This window comes from Alnus glutinosa, chromosome 13, assembly GCF_958979055.1.
Source record: "Alnus glutinosa chromosome 13, dhAlnGlut1.1, whole genome shotgun sequence".
Lineage (NCBI taxonomy): Eukaryota > Viridiplantae > Streptophyta > Magnoliopsida > Fagales > Betulaceae > Alnus > Alnus glutinosa.
This window is the reverse complement of record NC_084898.1, coordinates 24,560,959-24,581,043: the sequence shown is the minus strand read 5'-3', so window position 1 is coordinate 24,581,043 and position 20,085 is coordinate 24,560,959. Positions and strand designations below refer to the sequence as shown.

The window sequence follows — 20,085 nt, the reverse complement described above, 5'->3', positions numbered from 1 at the left end:
CCTAATAGACTTAGCCTTAAAAGGGGCTCCCAACAAAAGGTCAAGATATTTCATAGGTAAAGAAGTCAACGTATATCTTGGAATATTGGACAACCCATCAACATTATTAGCATTACCCAAAAGAACCAATTTTTAGTCAAGTTAATTTTCAAACTAGAGATAGCTTCAAAGCATACGAATAAGGCACGCAAATAGCGTAGATATTCTGGGTTTGCCTCGCAAAAGAATTGGGTGACATCCGCAAACAGAAGATGGGAAATATGAAGACCACTAGAGTTCCTAAACCCCACAGAAAAGCCTAAAAGAAAGCTCCCATCTAAAGTAGCGGATAACATTTTACTCAGAGCCTCTATAACAATGCAAAATAGCAAAGGAGAGACAAAGGATCACCTTAACTTAAACCACGAGAGCTACTAAAGAAACAAAGAGTGCCATTCACCAAAACAGAAAAGTGCACTGAAAAAATACAATGCACTATCCAATTAAGCCATTCCTCCCCAAAACCATACCCCTTCAGTAAGCATAATAAGAACATCTAGTTAACATGATCATAAACCTTCTCAATATCTAATTTGCATACCTGACTCACCAGATCTGATCTTACTATCCTAACATTCATTTGCTATAAGAATGGAATCTAGGATTTGCCTACCTCTGACACATGCATTATGGGGCTTTGAAACAATCTTCTCTACAACTCTTTTCAATCTAGTGGCTAGGACTTTGGCAATTAGACTCCACTTACTAAACTAATGTGTCGAAAATCTTTAACATCAGCAACCCCGAGTTTCTTTGAAATGAGCACAACGAAAGTAGTATTGAGGATATTTTTCAAACTTACTACTAGCATGGAACTCATGAAACACCATCATAACATCTTCTTTAATCACATCCCAACAAGTTTGGAAGATAGCCATAGTAAAACCATCAAGGTTCGGCACCTTATCCATGTTCATACCTTTCACCACCTCTAAAACCTCACTCTCCTCAAATGGACGCTCTAACCAAATGGCCTCCTCCTGATCAATAGAAATCAAAGGCAAGGCCATCTAGCTTGGGCCGTCAACTAAATTGTTCAGTAAACAATCTGTTATAAAAATGCACAATGTGCTCCCTGATCTCAAATTGATCCCAAGTAACTAAACCATTTACCAATAGAGACTCGACGGAATAAATTCTCCTATTCGAGTTAGCCACTCGATGGAAAAATTCCGTGCATTTGTCCTCCTCTCACAATCAAAGCGCCCTCGATTGTCACCTCTAACTTATTTCCTCCATTCTAGTAGCCTTCTCCAAATCACTGATAACTTTGTCTTTCCTCGACTTCTCTTCCTCACATAAGGCACTCTCTTCTTCCAAACCATCAAGAACACATAATTCATCCAAGAGATGCATTTTCTGATTTTCCACATTGCCAAACACCTGCTCGATCCAAGCTCTTAAATCAACTTTCAATGCTTCGAGTTTGCAAGTCAAAGTGAAGCTCGGGGAGCCTTGAAAATGATAGGATGTCCACCATTGATGCACTCTGTCCCCAAAATCTTCAACCTTTAACTACATATTTTCGAACTTGAAAAATCTTTTACCGCCCTGAATGCCTCCACAATCAAGGAGAATGGGAGAGCGAAGTCTAGGTAACCTCTTTTGCGACAGATCTGAAAACTAGGCATCCCAATCCAGAGAAACAAGAAACCTATCAATTCTAGACCAAGAGGGCTGCTCTCAATTATTTGACCACGTAAAAGTCCCTCCTACAAGAAGAATATCTATAAGGCCCTAATCAAAAATAAAGTCTGAGAACTCGACCATAGTTGGACAAAGACAAGCACCACTTGATCTTTTGCTAGGAAAACGAGTGACATTAAAGTCTCCCCCAATGCACCACAGCAAGTTCCACCAACTAATCAAGCTAGCCAATTCCTCCCATAAATACCTCTTATCACAATCAAAGTTAGGCCCATAGACACGCAAAAGCCCAAGAGCAGCCATCTTCAACATTTCTAAAATAGCAAGCCACAATAAATTCCCCCATACATTCCTCAATTTTTCTCCACCACTCTCCAATCCCACAAGATTCCACCACAGGCCCCTCAAAACCTGAATAACACCAATCCATGTGAGGACATCCCCCACAAACTACACACTACACCCTTGGAAACAAACTCCAGCTTAGATTCCTGTAAGCATGTAATATTTGTTTTCCACTGTCTAAATAAGTTTCTGACTCTTTTTTTTTTTTTTTTTTTATAAGTTAAAGTATATTCCAAAAAGCGCAGAGGGGCGCAACCCATAGTGCACAAGATGTATACATGATACCCCTAATTCAAAGAGAAAAGATAGCACCTATATAGAAAATCAGAATAAAAACACTCAGACATAGACTGTATTTTCACTCTCCACATAAACAAAGTTTGTATAACCAGCTTTTTCAAGTTACTCAAACCAGTCTCGCAATCTTCAAAACTGCGTGCATTCCATTCCCTCCATACATATCACATCAAACACAATGGAGCCATTCGTCAAATCGGCATCAACGTTCGGTTGCCCTTTTACCCCCTCCAACTCCCCAACAAATCTTTCACCGATCGCGGCATCACCCATACCACACCAAACAGCTGCAGGATCGTACTCCACAACTCTATAGCAACCATACAATGCAAGAACAAATGATCAATGGACTCTTCAGAAGTCTAACACATGTAGCACCACTCCATCACAATAATGTTCATTTTCGTAAATTGTCCAAAGTTAGGATTTTCCCTAAAGTTGCCGTCCACACAAAGAAAGCCACTCGCGGGGGAACCTTAACTTTCCAAATACTTTTCCACATAAACGAAGACTGTTTAGAACTAGATAAAACCTTCCCACCTAACTTTAAGAGAATACAACATCTCAAAAAATCTACAAACCTCTTCCATCTCCCAATCATGTACGGGTCGAATAAATAAAACATTCCACAAGCGTTTGTCATTCAACCCTCTCTCATTTCAAGATAACAACTTAAGCTTCATAATAACCAAGCATTAATAGAGCATGATAATCCTTTTAGTTCTTTGTTTTCTCTATTACCCAATTTGGAACTAGAGACCAACTCCTTATAATGGCTCGCTTCCATAGCTATGAGGAAGGCCATAAACTCCTCGAAAACCTCACGACACGATATCCCCACTCGATGCCTGATTTCCTTCACTTCCTACAAAACCCAAGCGGATGACTTAATCTCTGTACTGTCTCATACTCTAATGAGGAGTAAGAGTTTAGCAATATGGGTTTCACCCCCAAGAACACTCCATCTCTAAACTAGGCGAAAATCCATCATCAAAAGAATTGCTCCTCTCCATCACACCCACAACACACCCATCTGTCCCAGGGGATACAACAACTTTCCCCTTGTCAAGCAGGGGAACCCACTTTCCCGCTTTAACAATCATAGCCCATTCCGAATCAAGTGGAGTTGGAATGACTCTCAGAAAACCCATCTTAGAAGCATGGGTCATCTTTACCCCTACAGAGGCTTCCATGGCCTTCAAACCATAACTACTCAAACAAAAAGAATCATCCATCCTACCTTTGCTCGAGCCATCTTGCCGGAGCACACACGGCATCGCCCATGACCTGCAATCCTTCCCACCAATAGTCAAATCGAGAAGCCCAGAGATGATGGGGGCTAACATAATCTCATCACCAGCTGCGTCTGTGGGAGAGGGGAAAGATGAGTTGAAACTGGGTAGTGAAAATCTTCACCGCGCACGACTGAACCCTAACAGGCAACGTTGCATCGCCAAAGCCCTCTGACATGGCCTGAGCACCTCCCACACCGCCGAGGATAACCGATGAAGCCATTGGATCATCGCTAGATAGAGAGGAGCTAGTGGCCATCTAACCCACTCCCGGGCCTGAGTCAATAGCCGAAGATGGCTTCTCCCCAACCCGTGTCACTCTCCCCCACTTAAAAGTGGGCTTAACATGAAAAGGAGGTTTCAACTTGCGATGGGCTTTGATATGAACTTTTGGGCTATGAACTTTTGTGTTTGGTTTTGAAGTGGAATGGGTATAAGCTATAGACGAGCCCGCAACACCCTCTACTGAAACCTGATCCACAACGACAACTGATTTTGAAACAGTACTGGCCAGCAGGGATGAACTGGGCTTCTCCTTTACAAAATTGGCTTTATCCGCTTTTTTAAAAATCCTTCGACCCCATAGAAAACAGGACCTCATCCACTTTTGCTAAACCCGGCCCACTTACCCCTCAGAGATCCTCCAACTTTGTTCTGAAACTACTAAGGGCCTCAATTAAATCTGGAAATTCTCTCAACCTACCATGTCGCTAGCTTCAGCGTGAAAACATGGACCTGGTACTACAATGTTGCACCCTCGATCAATGTCCTTTTGTACCTTTAAAGTTACAGCCACAGCTGTCTTTGCATGGCCCAAAGGAACCGCGATGCTTTGCCCTTGGGAACCCAAGGCCGCCGACACCCCTAGCGCCAAAGTGCCCCCCTGTGTTAGCCTCGCTCGGCCTAACACCTCCACATAGGATCTCCTATCTGCACCTTACACTCGCAGCTGACCCAGTGACGCTGGAGGTGCGCCACCCACACCATAAGCCAACAAGCCACCATTGGGTTGGTGAGGAAAAGAAACTCCTCACCCCGCCCCCCCCCCCCCCCCAAAAAAAAAAAAAAAAAAGAAAAGAAAAGAAAAGAAAGTCAAGAAAAGTCACCACCGTTCTCAGCTTAGTAGCACAACTTCTCCAGCAGCTTCTATGCATCCCTCTAGAAATACAATGAAACCTTGCCGACCACCACCCCAGTACACAGCCACCGCCAAATACCATCATATCAGACCAACACACAAGCACCCAGACTCCAGCGAGCAGAAAAAAGAAACGAAGAAAAGACACTTGTGCAAAGGGAAGGCGGGACGCGCCTAAACGTGCCGCCGAGAGAATAAGGTCTAGAGAGAGAGAGAGAGAGTTATAGTAACTGATCACAACACTCAAGAAAAAGAACTTGGAGGTTGAAGCTTCTCTATATTTTTAAAAAACTCCAAACTGATAGGATTGAAGATTTTTATCCTCTTTTCTTGACAAGTATAGAGGTTGAATGTTCATCACCAAGGTTTTTCCCCTTGATAAGCAAACAAATTATTGCCTTTTATAACTACACAGGACAGCGACATCTTGCATGCCTTAAATATGAAGAGACAAAATAACAAAATTAATTAGTCTAGATACCTTGCCTTCTTCAACTGGTCAGAAATGGCTTTGTAAGCATACTTCCACCAAGACCTCGGATCAGATTTCACAGAGACATTCGGACGGTAATGGGCATATTTCAACCGTTGATTAAAGGCAGCAAAGTTATCAGCTAATTTCAAAATATCCCTGTACCCATTCTGCAAAACAATAATGCCCAACTTTTTCAGACTAATTAATACCTACCACTGCCATCACAAAGCATGAAGTGGAAAAATAAATTGAACCTTTGATAGACACAGCGTCACATCATCCAAGTTTACTGCTGCTTTCTGCAAAGGCTGAGTGCTATCAGCAAATTCATTTTGCCGCATCTTTGTGTACTTCGCATTCCCAGAAACCGGTTGCAGAATGTAATTGTGCTTTTTCACAAGACTATCAGCCGGTTTGCCATTCTTAGTACCAAATCTGAATATCTGATTCTCATGGTAAACCATACAAGTATGACTGGGCTGCCAAAAGAGTAAAACATAATACAGATGTACTATATTAAAGAGACTGAAGGACATACCTGAAGCCACTCTGAAGGAAGCAAATCCTCCCATGGTTTGTCCACATGCCATGGAACAATATCAGAATCCAAATAAAGTGCAAGACGATCAAGTTCAACAGACTGTAAAACGATGAGGAATGAAAGAGTAAGACAGCAATAAAGACAGAAATATGGAGCCACATACCCAACTTTTATTCCTCATGGGGAAAAATGCTTTCTTTTGGTCAATTTCTCTTAGCTACTTTTTGGAAGAGATTCATCGAAAATGAATGCATGCTTGCAACCAGCTCTTTAGGTTTTCAAAACATTAAAATCAAGCTTACAATTATTTATAATATTATGCTAATAAAAGAATCTTTCTCATTCTGCTACGAAAAATTAGAAGAGCATTTAAATTAGTCAAAAAATATCCCATAGCCTTGTACCCCCACACACAAAAGCACATATATACAAAGAAAAAACATGATTCCAAAGCTTTTCCACTAGTCAAAAAAATTTCAATGCCAAAAATAAGAACCTTCTGGATACGGTCTAGTGCACCCCCAGTAACAAAAGTCTCCTTCCCATTATCATCAACTGTCACAGCTGAGAGCTTCTCCAAGGTTATGCCAGCTGCAAAAGGGTGGCCAGGGTTGCTACAAAATGGAAGTTAAGGATTCAACACGGGTCAATAAGAAATGATATATCCATATTCTATCTTTTTTCTTCTTTTCTAAATTTTTTTTTTTACCTCTCAAGATCTTCATATCTAATGTGAATATTTGAAATCAAAAGCTTCAAATTCCCAATTATAGTGCCGATCAGGGACCCCACCCATGACTTGTTCTTCAAGGACAAAAACAAAAAGCATAAGGCATGTTAAAATTTTAGCCCAAGTAAATGTCCATCAGAGATAGTTTAGTTAAAGCAAGTTTAAATCAGGACTGACCAAGCACATAGGACTTTAAGGAATAGAAGTACCAAGTACATAAGAACATAATAATTCAAATCAAATGAACCTTGCCTGATCAGCTGAGCTCTATACTGTTAGAAGATTCATTAAATGATTAAATTAACCATTTCCTATAAGCTTAAGCTTTTAGGATAATCGGTGATTTACTGTAATATCAGAGCAAAGGTCCTGAATGCAAATCTTGTTTCTTCATTCACATCTCATTTCAATTAAATATTCAACGTATTGGGCCTCACTTATTGAGGGAAAGTTTGAGCTCATACATAAGGGAGAGTATTAGAAGATTAATTAAATGATTAAATCAACAATTTCCAATAAGCTTAAGCTTTTGGGATAATTAGTGATTTAACACATACCATTCATAGTAGTACAACAGCAACAAGATTTCAAACCAAGAGGGACCCGAAGAACAAGGACAAGGTAAGCAAAAACAATGTATGGCTAGAACAGTTTGGTATTGGTGGCATAGACATAATTTTTGTCCGTATAAAGTGCCACAATTTTAATTTTCTGATTGATGCTAGAAAAATATTCAAAAGAAGCAAATGTGTTTGTTCATGCATGCATGCACATGAAAAAATTAGAAAAGAGAATTGCAAGCACACGAAATGCAATACAGAAAGATAGGGATGGCCAAGCTCTTGGGTCGTAGCACTAGACTCGATGCATTTATGCGTAGCTAGGCATATTATTTGCTCACGCCGTCAGATATCAAGAAGCATTCTCACTACTTTAGAGCTCTCTAGCTTAAAATATCAAAAACGTTGGAATATACAAAAACAACAGGACCAGCTAACTTCCATACGTTCAATTCTGCTAAAGGTAACAAGAGGCTAAAAGCATAAGAAATAATCGATAATCGGAGGGCACCTTACTACCTTGCCCTAGAAAACTCTTTGGATTTGGCCACACAAGTTTCAGTACAGTTTCCTCCAGTATCACGGTACTAAAATCACTAGCAGAAAAAGGTTTCTTGTGGACAAGTCTCAAAAATAAAACAAAAAAACTTGGCAATCATGTAGCCTTATAGTAGATTATTAACAACAAGAAGGTTTAGTTTGGAGAATATGGAAAGGATATCAGAGTCCTAGAAATCTTTATTTTTTTTTTTATAAGAAATGTTTTATTAAAAAGTGTAAGGCGCCCCTAAGTACATATAGAGTATACACAGGAATAATCAAACCAGCCCACAAAGAGAAGCCCGAACAAACCCACAAGGACCTAAGCCCTTAAACACAAAACCCACAAGGAACAGCCCTACAAAAAGAAAGAAAGGAAAAAAAACCCAACAAAAAACCCCTCAAAAACCAAAAACCCTCAAACCCGAACCCTCAAGAAGCATTCCCCGCTACCGCACGTGAGCCTTCCCTTTCCTCTGCCGAGTGGACGCACTTGCATCACCGTAGTTGATGGAGCTTACCAAATTCAAAATCTCCCTCTTGCCTTTGAACTACGGACGAGCAACCTTAACTTTCCAAAGAAAGTCCTCTTCAAAGGCATCCAGAATCGCCAAGGACGAATCCTCATTCTCATCGCTAGCCACCTCCCAATCCAAAGCCATGCTGGAAGGAAGAACACCCAAAGGGTACGGGGAATCAACAGCCTCCCCATCCCAAATCTCATCACATTGCTCCCACACAACTACTTCCCCAAACGGATCAAACCCTACTGGCCACTTCTGAGATTGGGACAAACCATTCACCCTGAATTCATTTCCATTTTCAGCGATTGGAGAAGCGTCACCACTCAAAAGGGAGGAAACACCCGGGAGAAGGAATCCTCGCCAAAGAGCTAGACGGAGGAGACTTACAGACCACTCCCCCACCTGACATCAACGAGGACTAGACCACAGTCCCGCCCAAGGCTTGAGAAGAAGCACCCAAAAACGACGTTGTCAAAACACTGAGGGCTGTCACAGCCTCATCAAACAGAGCGTATCCATCTGAGCAGTTTTTGCCTTCAATCTCCGATGATATCTCATAACCGATTTGGACTCGGATGGGTAGATGAGAGCCCCACTCTTCGACATCACCGAAAGAGAAAAGTGGAGCATTTCTCCCAATGCAGCCACCCCCAAAGAAGAGACGAAATCTGACCCAACTTCAGAGAAATTTTGCCAAACGAACAACGCTTTTACTTGCCAAACACCGAAATCTAGAGCTAGTTTAACAACGCTTTTTAGGTAACAAACAACTTATAATACAAAACACTAACAAAATACTTAAAACTACCTTCACCTTTATGTCACATCACAACCAAAAAGCAAAAAGCACTCTCTCAAAAGTTTTGCTAAACGAACACCCGATTACTGATGATTCACTGTATATAGACGACTAGAATAGAAACAATATAAGGGTACAGGAAACATGGCATAAAATGTCATACCTTTAAACCTTCTATAGATTGAGTAAAAAACCTAATATTATTCAAATAATCCAAAGTACTACCAAATCTAATAGATGATCACCCTATGCAATTCAAAAACAATAGAAACATACTCAAAACCTTTTTTTATCTAAGCCATACTAAAAAACTTCTATACTTCAAATTTGACCTTTTATTCAATTCGTCCAGGAACTACTAAAACAATCAATTGGATCACCTCGGATCACTCCAACCAATGACCATCACAGTAGGTCATCTCCTCCATAATTAGAGAATAGGGGAAAATAGAATGAGGGAGAGAACCTTTGAAAACGATAGTATAAGTGACTATAAAATCATGAATTATTTTCATATATATGTACATCTGCTTATATGTTCACATGTGAGTTGTATAATTGGTTTAGTGGCCAAGTCCAGTATCAGATATTAGTAACAACAATGAGTAGTCAATATACTATTGTTTCAGTACAAACCTAACTTTTCAATTAAGGTGGTATCCAACATGTTGTATCTTCTCCAAGGCGTTCATTATCAATTCTCACAAATCCAAAACCCCAAAAGTTATATCAAAGTTGATGGTTCAAAAGAGCAAGTGTTCCATGTGACTATACGTGTTGTTGGTGGCTCCCACAATAGGAGTGACAACAACTCCCACATTAGCTCCACCTATGGTTGTGTAAAGGCTCTAATGGTAAACAGTGGATGGTGGTGTTTCAACACTCAAATTATTTAAAAAAAGTTTCCATTCAAATGTATAACCAGAACAGCACTTGGTGATGTGGTACGAAGTCATACATAAAAGGAAGCGAATTTTTGGAATACTCACAAATAAGTTTTGTGATTGATTAAGTGGTCGGACAGTAATAACAAGAGTGATTAATTAATATAATATTGTTGAGCTCAAGCTTATAGGCTTAAGATAGCATCTCAATATTGCATATCAAACCTTCACAAAGAAAATCCAGATGTATTTATTATCAACTGTCACAGACAAAAAATCCCAACACTATTATTTTCAAATTTTTTGTTAGTGTATTGAAAGGGAGTATAAACCAAGCACAAGAAGCATACAGAAGTGCCAACCCCCCCGCTCAAGCTTATAGGCTTAAGATAGCATCTCAATATTGCATATCAAACCTTCACAAAGAAAATCCAGATGTATTTATTATCAACTGTCACAGACAAAAAATCCCAACACTATTATTTTCAAATTTTTTGTTAGTGTATTGAAAGGGAGTATAAACCAAGCACAAGAAGCATACAGAAGTGCCAACCCCCCCGCCCACCCTCCCGGCACCAAAAAAAAAAGACTAAGAAGGGTAAGGGGGACAGTAAAGTAATAAAGGAGAAGTAAAAGATCACAAATCGTATCCAAAATCTAGAGCATCAATTAAGTGCCACAAATTGTTACTACCGTAACATGAACAGTTACAGTATGGTTGTGTAAAAGGAAATTGATTCATCTCCTTCAGCCTCATAAGTGCCATAGTTCTTATCATTCTTTTAAAGAAATTTTTCAGATTAATAAAATGTACTTATATAATTATACACTCCAAACATATGACTGGTTAAATGATATTTTAAAGATTCATCAAATGCTTATTTAAATATTAAGCTCTAAAAGTTTGATTAAATATGCAATGCCTCACACACACACCACCTTCTTCTCTGTTTTTCATGAATGGCACATACTTATACACCAAAAAATATATGGCTATGTATGCGCATATGATATAAGTTTGACTGTTAACATATTACGAGTGCTTCACTTGACAATTCCTGCTTCCAATAAACTTTTTTTTCTTATATAATCGTACTTCCGCTAATCAAAACAAATCTTTTTCAGAGGTGTAAAGTGTTGGGATAGCTGGATAAGAAGGGGAACATGTTTTGGTATCTAGTCATATATGCAACAAATATGTACGTTCTTACATACTAACAAAAATGCATAGGTACTATGGATACATGCATGCAAAAAGTGTAAGCAGCAAGTTTACATGGCACTAAATTTCTCTTTTTTATAAGTAAATGGAATTCAATAGCACAAAGGCACAACCCAAGTACAGAAATATACAAGAGAAACACCTAACCAGAAAAAGAACAAATATCTAGAAAATCATATTAATTTTAAATCTTACCATTTCAGACTTCAACTGCTGTGTTCTCTCCAACAGCTTCATTTCCATTTCCTATTTCAAAATTGAAAAGGCATTAATTAGTCTCAAACATATTTTGTTGGGCAAATAGCGTCTACTTTGCATAAAGGTCATCATGTCCTACCCGCACTCGGCTTTTCTTAGCTTCTTGGACAGCATCCTCACTGCGTCCTTCAACTTCAGTTGCTGGTTCAGCTAATAAAAAAATTCGATCCAGGTACACCAAAACTGGATCTTGGCCAAGCCTGCTCCAGGGAACCTTAGAGTGAAACATCAAAAACCCACTTTAAGGACATGCATATCTTAGCTGCTAATGAGCAGTATGCATATGATACTCAGCTGAAAATCCTCCAAATCAATCAGGAATGGGAAATGGTTGGAGAATAAGAAAGAATTCAGAAGGTGAGATTTGGCAGTTCAACAATAAGTCGTTCACTTCAAACCCACCAATAGCAGTGAACGTCTATGCATAACAATTTTAGTTTGCAAATTATGTTGTAAACATCCCTTGAACTCGTCCACCACCGTCCCCATCCCCCAAGACAGAGAGGGGGAAGGGGGCGGAGTACAGAGTGGGGGGGGGAGAGAGAGAGAGGATTTCAACATGGCAGAGATCTCTATCAACCACCTCTAGCATAATTGTTTATGACCAAACAACTATTTTGTGTATTTTTGTGTACTGAACTAATGATGGAAGGATGAAGAACACAACCATATTAAGCAAGAGAGAAATTTACAAGGAACGACACCAGAAAAAGAACACCCAACAACCCTTTCACTAAGAAAAATACTCATAAGTCCTTTTAATTAGGTAAGCAGTCTGGTTAACCAATTGCCTAAAGAAATGCACCTACTTACAAGAGAGCCCAAGGACATACAAGGCCAAAATCACTATCGCGAGGTCCCCATGTCCCGAGCTTCCTATACCTAATCCAAGTAATAATGGTTGAAGAGCTACCTAAAGGTCCCCAACCCAGCTCCTCGATACATCTTAGGCCAAATATATATAGCTATCTCTGTGTGTGTGTGTGTCTTTTGAACAAATGTAATCAAGTTGTAGTAGACAACTATGCCTACAATTTCATCTTTTCCCCTCACCTCCCAAGTAAACAGGAGAAAATACCTTTGAATTTTACAATTAGATTCAGCATCTTAATTACTCTTTTACAGTCCATAAAAGATTTGAGCAAGTTAACAAATATCCAAGCTAGTTTCTTGTTCCACCACCAATATATATACATACATCAGCTCGTAGTATCTTCAACATTCCACAAATCTTTCATAATAGAAAATGGAGGGAGACCCCTTGTTTATAGTGCATAGTAGCTGATTCAAACGGCAGGTTCTTTCTTATATCTTGTTACAGCCAATATAAGTTAGCCATTTTCCTTGCCTAATGCAAGTTTCCACATCCAACTTAATGGTGGTAGGTTTTCTACCATTCCCAAGTGAGTGAGAGGCATGGAATTCCTGTGGTTGTATGAGAAGCAAACCGTTCAGATAACAATGCTTAGGAAATTAGTTTTCTATAATTCACCTTCCAACAAGGAAAAAATAAATAGGACCTGTTCTTAAAAAGTCAAGACGAGGAACCAACAAAGTCAAAGCAAAGATCTAAAATTATTTCAATATTGAGCCTTGTACATGCCATCATTAAATGTTAAAAGTCAACTAGAAATGCCACAAACTAAAACAATTCACATGATCTTGACTAGTTGACTTTTCTTAAGAATCCAAGAATCTACAACAAACTAAAATGCCTTTGTTGATAATCTTCTACTCCGACAACATATCAGATGCTACCATAGAAAATACTTTATTTTTTTTGATAAGTAATTGCAATTTTATTAGAAAACAGCGTAAGGCGCCCCTGGTACACAGGGAGTATACAAGAGGCAACAGCCTCACAACCGACCCAATAAGGAACAACCCACAAAACAACCCAACCCTAAGCCCCTAAAGCTCATAATCTTCAATCATATCCCATCGCCTATGTTCCTCATCAAGGGCAGAGAGGAAAGCCATAGTTCTATCCCCCTTTTCCCCGAAATACGAAGAGCATGCCATAGACAACTCCAAAGGAAGAAAATACTTTATTTAAAGCAGGCGATGATGCGTTCAACGGTCACTGTTAATCACCCTTCTCCAAAATCTTTGGGATTGCTTTTTCCAGGAATCCATTACATATAGCTTCCAGGTTCAAGCATAAAATAGCATCACACAAACACATATCTAGCTATGTACATTTACATACTCATGCTCAAATGGATGCTACAATTGCAAAACCAACTCCACCACCACAAACAATTTCAGAAAATATAAGAAAAGTCAACTAGAAATGCCACCTTGCCATAGAAAAAATCATGAAAGTATAAACCAGTCATATCTGAACTCAATCATACTTCAAAAAATGATATACATTGACCTTGTGAGACTGAAACTCGACCAACCTTAAGTTTCACAGATCCTAGAAATCCCGCCTTGACCTTCACCGGCAACTTTAATGCATTGAGTGCCTCAGGCTTCAACTGCATATTTGTTAACTCTACATTCCCTGTTTTATGTTTTAGGCAACAAAAGAAGATTTAACTAAATTAAGAAACAATATCATATATGATAAGCTTAACAATATAATATCCCTATACCAGAAAAGAAATGAAAACTATGATCATATACACTTAAATTAAAAGCGAGTGTGAAACTTAATAAATAAAATCTTTTTTTTTTCTGGATAAGTAATTTTTGTCCCAAAGGGAAGAGGAATGAGAAATTCGAACTAGTAAACTCCACTTCATGTGGCGGGGTCCTAGCCGATTGAACTATCCCTTAGAGACTTAATAAATTCAATATAAAATCAATCTCCAACCCTAAGTTTTAGATCAGTTTCTAATTTTTCCAATTAGCTCCATACGTTTTACCCGAATTTCAAATAACACTTCCATCAATTTCCTATCAGAATCCATGTGAATCTTAATTATACCCTTAAGGAAAAAGTATCAAAACTAATAAAAATAAAAATGCGAAAAATGTTTTAAAAATTGGTGAGAAAGGGTGTCCAGACAACACTCCCTAAAGTTAAGGGTTGGTTTGACCATCCTCTCCTACTAACCTTTTTATTTTTTCACTTTTTTGCATTTTTACTTTCTTAAGTAATTTTTTTAGGACTATAATTGAGATTTCTCATTACTTCTTTTTATTAATTGACAAAAAAAAAAAAAAAAAAGGATGGAAAGATCTAGTTGAAACTCAAATTAAACGCATGGAGCTAATTGCAAAACATGAAATCCACGGGAAAAAAAAAAAAAAAAATGATGCTAACCTGAAACTCAGGATAATAAATTGATATTTTCCCAAATAAATTCTTTAAAACTTTTTGCCTCCTTTTGCCACAACAGAAAATCAAGTAGAATAAGAGTTCACTTTCAGATAAAAAGGAGACCACAACACACCTTTTTTTTCCAGATAAGTAAATCAAATAATAGACGCCAAGAAGGGGCCTTCAAAGTACAAAAGTACTTAAGAGAGAAGAACTAATGAAATAAGAAAGAACAAACAATAGCTAAAACCATGTAAAATTCTATGAAATCTTAAAAAATAAAATAAAATAAAATTGGATATCTCCAATCAACTTCTCCCCTACATACAACCATCCATGAGCACCAGAGAAAATTGGGAAGAATGAAAATTGAGTTATAAAGCTATAGCCAGATGAAAATAAACAGCAGCATGAAATCTGTTAGGTTTTTAATGTTGGCAAATTCAGCATCAAAACATATTTGGTTGTAAGTTTTAAGTCTAGGTTAAGTCCGAGCAAAAGTTGATCCAAAACATAAGTATTCATGACGTCCAACATTGACCTAGTTGGATTAAAATGATCATAACTTTTGATTCCGAGATAAGATGAAAACAAACTTGGTGGTATTGGAAAGCTGACTCAAAATTCTACAACTTTGTATTTCACAAAAAATTTCTAATTCCAATGTTTACCAAGTCAAAATGAGCTATAAAAAGAAGACTGAAAAGCTGGACAGAATAGTTCATTTGCAGTTGGGGTCGAATGAGCTTTTGGCAATGCAACTCCTTCAAACGAGCTAGAGACGAATTTTTGGCGGAATAACTCATTTGCACTCGTCTGCAATCCCGTTCGAACCCACCGCCTAAGAAAGCTAAGAAACTCATTGAAAAGCTGAGAAACCCTGGCCACGTTCGAACGAGGACCGAAAATATGCATAATTTCAAAAACCGACTTTCAAATTTGAGGGCTACTTTCTTAAGTCTATTTAAGGGCGTTTAGAGCACGATTTTTCAAAAGACTCAAGGCATTGTCTTCAGAAAACAAAGACCCCTTTTTTTTCATGTGCTAAGAGAGAAAGTTTAGGTTTTGTTCTTTCAATTGCATCTCTCTTAAAAGTGTTTGTTTAAACCGCACAAAGATCATAAACACCTTTCAGCCACCAGAGTTTCGGAATTGAAAGAGGAGATCAAGTAGAAGAATTGTCCAGAAGTTCTGGAAGAACAAGTGGGTCACTTGTCTGGTACAATGGTGTATCAACTACTAAGGTTTTGTAAGTGTTAACAACTTGTAATCTCTTTATTCTTTTATAGTGGATTGATTTTCTAGGTTTAGCTATCCCGGGTGGAATTACTTTTGAAGAGTTTTTCAAAAGATTTTTGCTTGATTTTGGTATTCATATGTGGTGTTTGAATTGAAAGTTGATAACTTTATTAATCCTTATTGTTGTTAACATTGAGATATTCATTGTTTAGCAACTTGGCGTCTAAACTAGCGTTCTTCAAAATCAGCTAGGAATGAAGCGCAACCACAAATTATCCTAGTACGAAATCTACATAGGCAAGAAGGTAAGCAAAGCAAGACCTAGATGACACACAGAGATGCACCAGTAAGGTACCAGAGAGGTTTGGCCCAAAACAAATGAGAGAACAATGACCATCTCATTGGAAAGTCATATTCAAACCCTCTACAATCTTCTCTAAAATCCTAACAATGAGATGGCCATAGATGTGAATAAGCCTTGAAACATCATAGTTCGCTTTTTCAAATTCTACTGTGGGTGTTTCATGATAAAATGTAAAGCACCCACTTCATAAATACCAGTTGTTACACCTCGGTCCCATATTGGAAAGATGAGTAGCCCATATAGATTGAATGATATATAAAGATAGTCAAGTGTTAAGTCCACATTACCAAGTTATTAGGTGAAACTGAACTTTATAAGGAATTCTAGGTAAATGCCAAATTGGCTACTCCTTTTAGAGTGATAGCGCAAAGATGTGGTTAGCACTTTTTCCTTGGATCCTTATAAATGGTATTAGAGTCACCTAGTAACGTCAGGGCATGTGGTATTGGAGCGCTACATGGTGTGGTCCTGACGAGGACTTTAGAAGTTTAAGAGGGGGAGTTTGCAACACCCCGGTCCCATATTGAGAAGATGAGTAGCCCACATAGAGTCGGTGATTTATAAAGATAGTTATAAGTGCTAAGTCTCACATTATCTAATTATCAAGTGAAACTAGGTTTTATTAGGAATTCAAGGAAAATGTCAAATTGACTAATCCTTTTGGGATGATAGAGCAAACGTAACTAGCACTTTTTTCTTAGGTCGTTACACCAATGGCATTTCTAATACAAAAGCCAAAGAATTAAAACAGCTACGAATTATCACCTCAAGGTTTATAAGATTGATGAATTTACCCAACATTGTAGCTTTTTATTGTACAGAGTATCTCGTTATCATCCTTTTTCAATAGTTCGCTCTTTCCTCTCGTATTGACAGTTCAATTCCACACATGACCAACCACCACCAATACAATCACCATTTCCACTAACCAATACTCGCTCTCTCTCTCTTTCTTTCCAACTCTCTTTCTCACTCGAATTGACAGTTAGATCATCCAAAAACACCGTCGAACGCCATTTCGAGGCCTAGAAAATTTCGGATCGCTCTCATATTCCTAAATCGGAACCATTTCTTAGCAACGAACTTGATCGCAGCACGCAAGAAGCTTCACAATAAAAATTCAAAAAGCTAAAGAAATGAATGAGAGAGAGAGAGAGAGAGAGGAGCGATTCGAACCTTGCCAGACACTGATCTTGAGGGCCTCTTTGTTGAGTCCCCTCACGTAGTTCCCTAGGTACTTCTGCAACAAATGCGCCACCTGATCCTCCAACATTTTCTTCTCTCCTCCTTCTCCTCCTTTCTTCAACCTCCGATCAGATTCCCATTACACAATACTAAAAAGAAGAACAAAGAAAATTCAAACAAGCGAAACTCAGAGGATGCGTGTTTGAAGAACTTTGAAGCAATCGCACAGAGAGGGGACAGATGTTCGCAAACTTAATGACCCAAGCTACCAGTCCGAGAAGAAGACGCTAGAGGCTCTTTTGGGAGTATCCGAACTCACCGATTGTCTATCACCCCATGCACTAGCCTTCCGCCACGTCACGTAACATTATTCTTTCAATACCTTCATTTTGTATCCTAGAGATTATTGAAAGAATAATGTTATTATTTATATTTATTTATTACATTTGTATGACATTAGTTGGCGTGATATTTTTTAAATAATTTATGATATTAATTATTTTTAAAAAAAATTAAAGGTAAAAAATCATTTAAAATACTTGGTCACGTCAATTTGTATGACATGAACGTAAAAAATTGGATTGAGATCCTGTGCACCTATTTGTCGTTTTTGCTACGTGGACCCGGATGCACCGAAAGAGGGACCATTTTGTTTGTTTAAAGGCGGGGTGGTGGAGAAGAGTAGAAGACGTGGGGCTCAGCGGCTTTAGAGCTGAAAGACACGCGGCTCAACCTGACGTTTCTTTACTCTATATAGAATTTAGATGAAATCTCTCTCATTCTCTCTCGTCTCTCGGACTAGTAGGTGCTTTGATAAAAATTGGAAAGAACTAGAAGTTGACATGGGCCCATGGGTCCAAAACTGGTTCCCTTCCTATCACGCATGCAAAATAAGCAATTTATTATATGCCACTCTGGGGCTGTGCTGGTCCTTGTGACCATCATATCATGGCATCGCGCTTGTGGCCGCAGTCGTGCCAGCCTGCTGATTAATTGAGGTGTTCTCAGCGGGGCTCACATGGGTGAGATCCATCTACTCATGTGAGTCTCACTCATGTGAGTAATTGTGTACAAATTGTATACAATTTATTATGCAGCAAGCATTTTCGATTGATAAATTCTCACCTTCTCTAACGTCTCTTTTAATAGTTGTGCTTTCATCTCATCAACAGTATCGTGTTGTGTAACGCTTTTGAAATTAATCAACAGATAATTAACGCAAAATGTTATCGTGAAGGACCTCTTCACGCTCATTTAATGGGTAAATAACACGAAAATATTACCTCTACTCCTCAAGATCAAAACACAAAACATTGGAAATATATAACTTTTCTTTTACTCTATCAACATTAATTATTACAATCAAATCATGTATGATAATAACTTAAATGTGCACATTTTGTTTTATTAGAGTAAACATTATCATACTTTGTTTTGTACTAATTCTTACATTTTATATTTAAATTGTAAAGTATTGTTTAATTATTAAATTTGAGCTTAAATTGATATCAATGCAATTAAGGTGGAGCCCACATTTAAAATTTGATAGGACAAAATTGAAAAAAAAAATGAGAAAAAACTAATATATATATATATATATAGGGGTAAAATTTTAAATTCTGTTTTTTAGAGGGTTTTTTTTTTTTTTTTTTTTGGAAAAACCTTGGGGTTTGGAATGACCGAGCCCTCCCAGCCTCAAGCTAGTTCCGTCCCTGAATGTAATGGATTGTGTTTTTTGTAGGAGTTAACAAAAAATAATAATAAATAAATTATTTTGAAGAAAGGACAAAATAAACAAAAGCTACGATTGAGAATCAAAGAACAGAAACTGGTTTATTTTTGAGAGGGATGGGTCATGGATGTGTTGTACGGTGATGGAGCCCACAACTTGGAGAGTTATGTTTTGTGTGGTTTAGTTTCAAATCACGAGGAGGAGTTGGGACAGAAAGGAAAGGCGCAACAGTTAAAAAAACAAAAAAAGTGAAATTTCCTTTCTTCGTTACGAAGAAAGGTTTAAACGGCGTGAAAATACCTTCATTCGTAAAGAAGAAAGGTTAGGCTCCATTTGACAACTCCCCCCTTTTTCATTTTTCTTATTTTCAATTCTCTTAAAAAAAAAATTAACTTAAAATATTATTAATTTTTTTTACTTTTTATATTACATCAACAATCTTTTATTATTATTTAAAAATTAAAAAACACACTACAAAATTTTTTTTACCTTTTCATATAAATTATTTCTACTTTATATTATATCAATAACTTTTTATTACTGCTCAAAAAAAATTCCCTCAAGTATGGGGGAAGGAGTCGTCAAATAAGGATTCCCGTTTGACAACCCCTTCACCTCATACTTAAGGTGAAATTTTTATTTTTATTTTTTTTAAAAGTGGTTGTAAGAAATGATTGATATGATATAAAGTAGAAAAAACTTATATAAAAAATGAAAAAAAATAAAAATAAAAAATTGTATTGTAGTGGGTTTTTTTATTTAAATAGTGATAATAAAAAAAAAATTGTTAATGTGATATAAAAAGTGAAAAATTGAAATTTTTTTCTTATCTTATTAGTCTTCTGAAGGTGCAGAAGCAAGGGGATTTTTTATTTCTTTTTGAGTGACCCTCTCTCTCTCTCTCGGACTGAAAGCACGACAACAAGAGCCAAGGAGAGATTTTTTTTTTCAGTACTTTTCAGCCACACTCTCTAGAACTGGGTACGGCAGTAGGGATACAAGG

The 20,085-nt window shown here is 37.8% G+C and overlaps 1 protein-coding gene across 2 annotated transcripts in view; it reads right to left on the bottom strand.

Annotated features, from left to right (window-relative positions):
- LOC133854422 (uncharacterized) overlaps positions 1-17,607 on the bottom strand; it is a 79,104-nt gene extending 61,497 nt beyond the window's left edge. For both annotated transcript variants that reach the window (XM_062290623.1, XM_062290624.1), the window contains exons 1-9: positions 17,342-17,607; positions 13,697-13,800; positions 11,371-11,505; positions 11,229-11,279; positions 6,484-6,578; positions 6,271-6,388; positions 5,772-5,873; positions 5,488-5,676; positions 5,240-5,400 (exon numbers count right to left, since the gene is read on the bottom strand). In XM_062290623.1, the coding sequence (XP_062146607.1) occupies positions 5,240-5,400; positions 5,488-5,676; positions 5,772-5,873; positions 6,271-6,388; positions 6,484-6,578; positions 11,229-11,279; positions 11,371-11,505; positions 13,697-13,800; positions 17,342-17,438 (1,052 nt within the window). In that variant the 5' untranslated portion in view covers positions 17,439-17,607. The remainder of the gene's footprint in view (positions 1-5,239; positions 5,401-5,487; positions 5,677-5,771; positions 5,874-6,270; positions 6,389-6,483; positions 6,579-11,228; positions 11,280-11,370; positions 11,506-13,696; positions 13,801-17,341) is intronic.
- Positions 17,608-20,085: the final 2,478 nt, after the last annotated feature.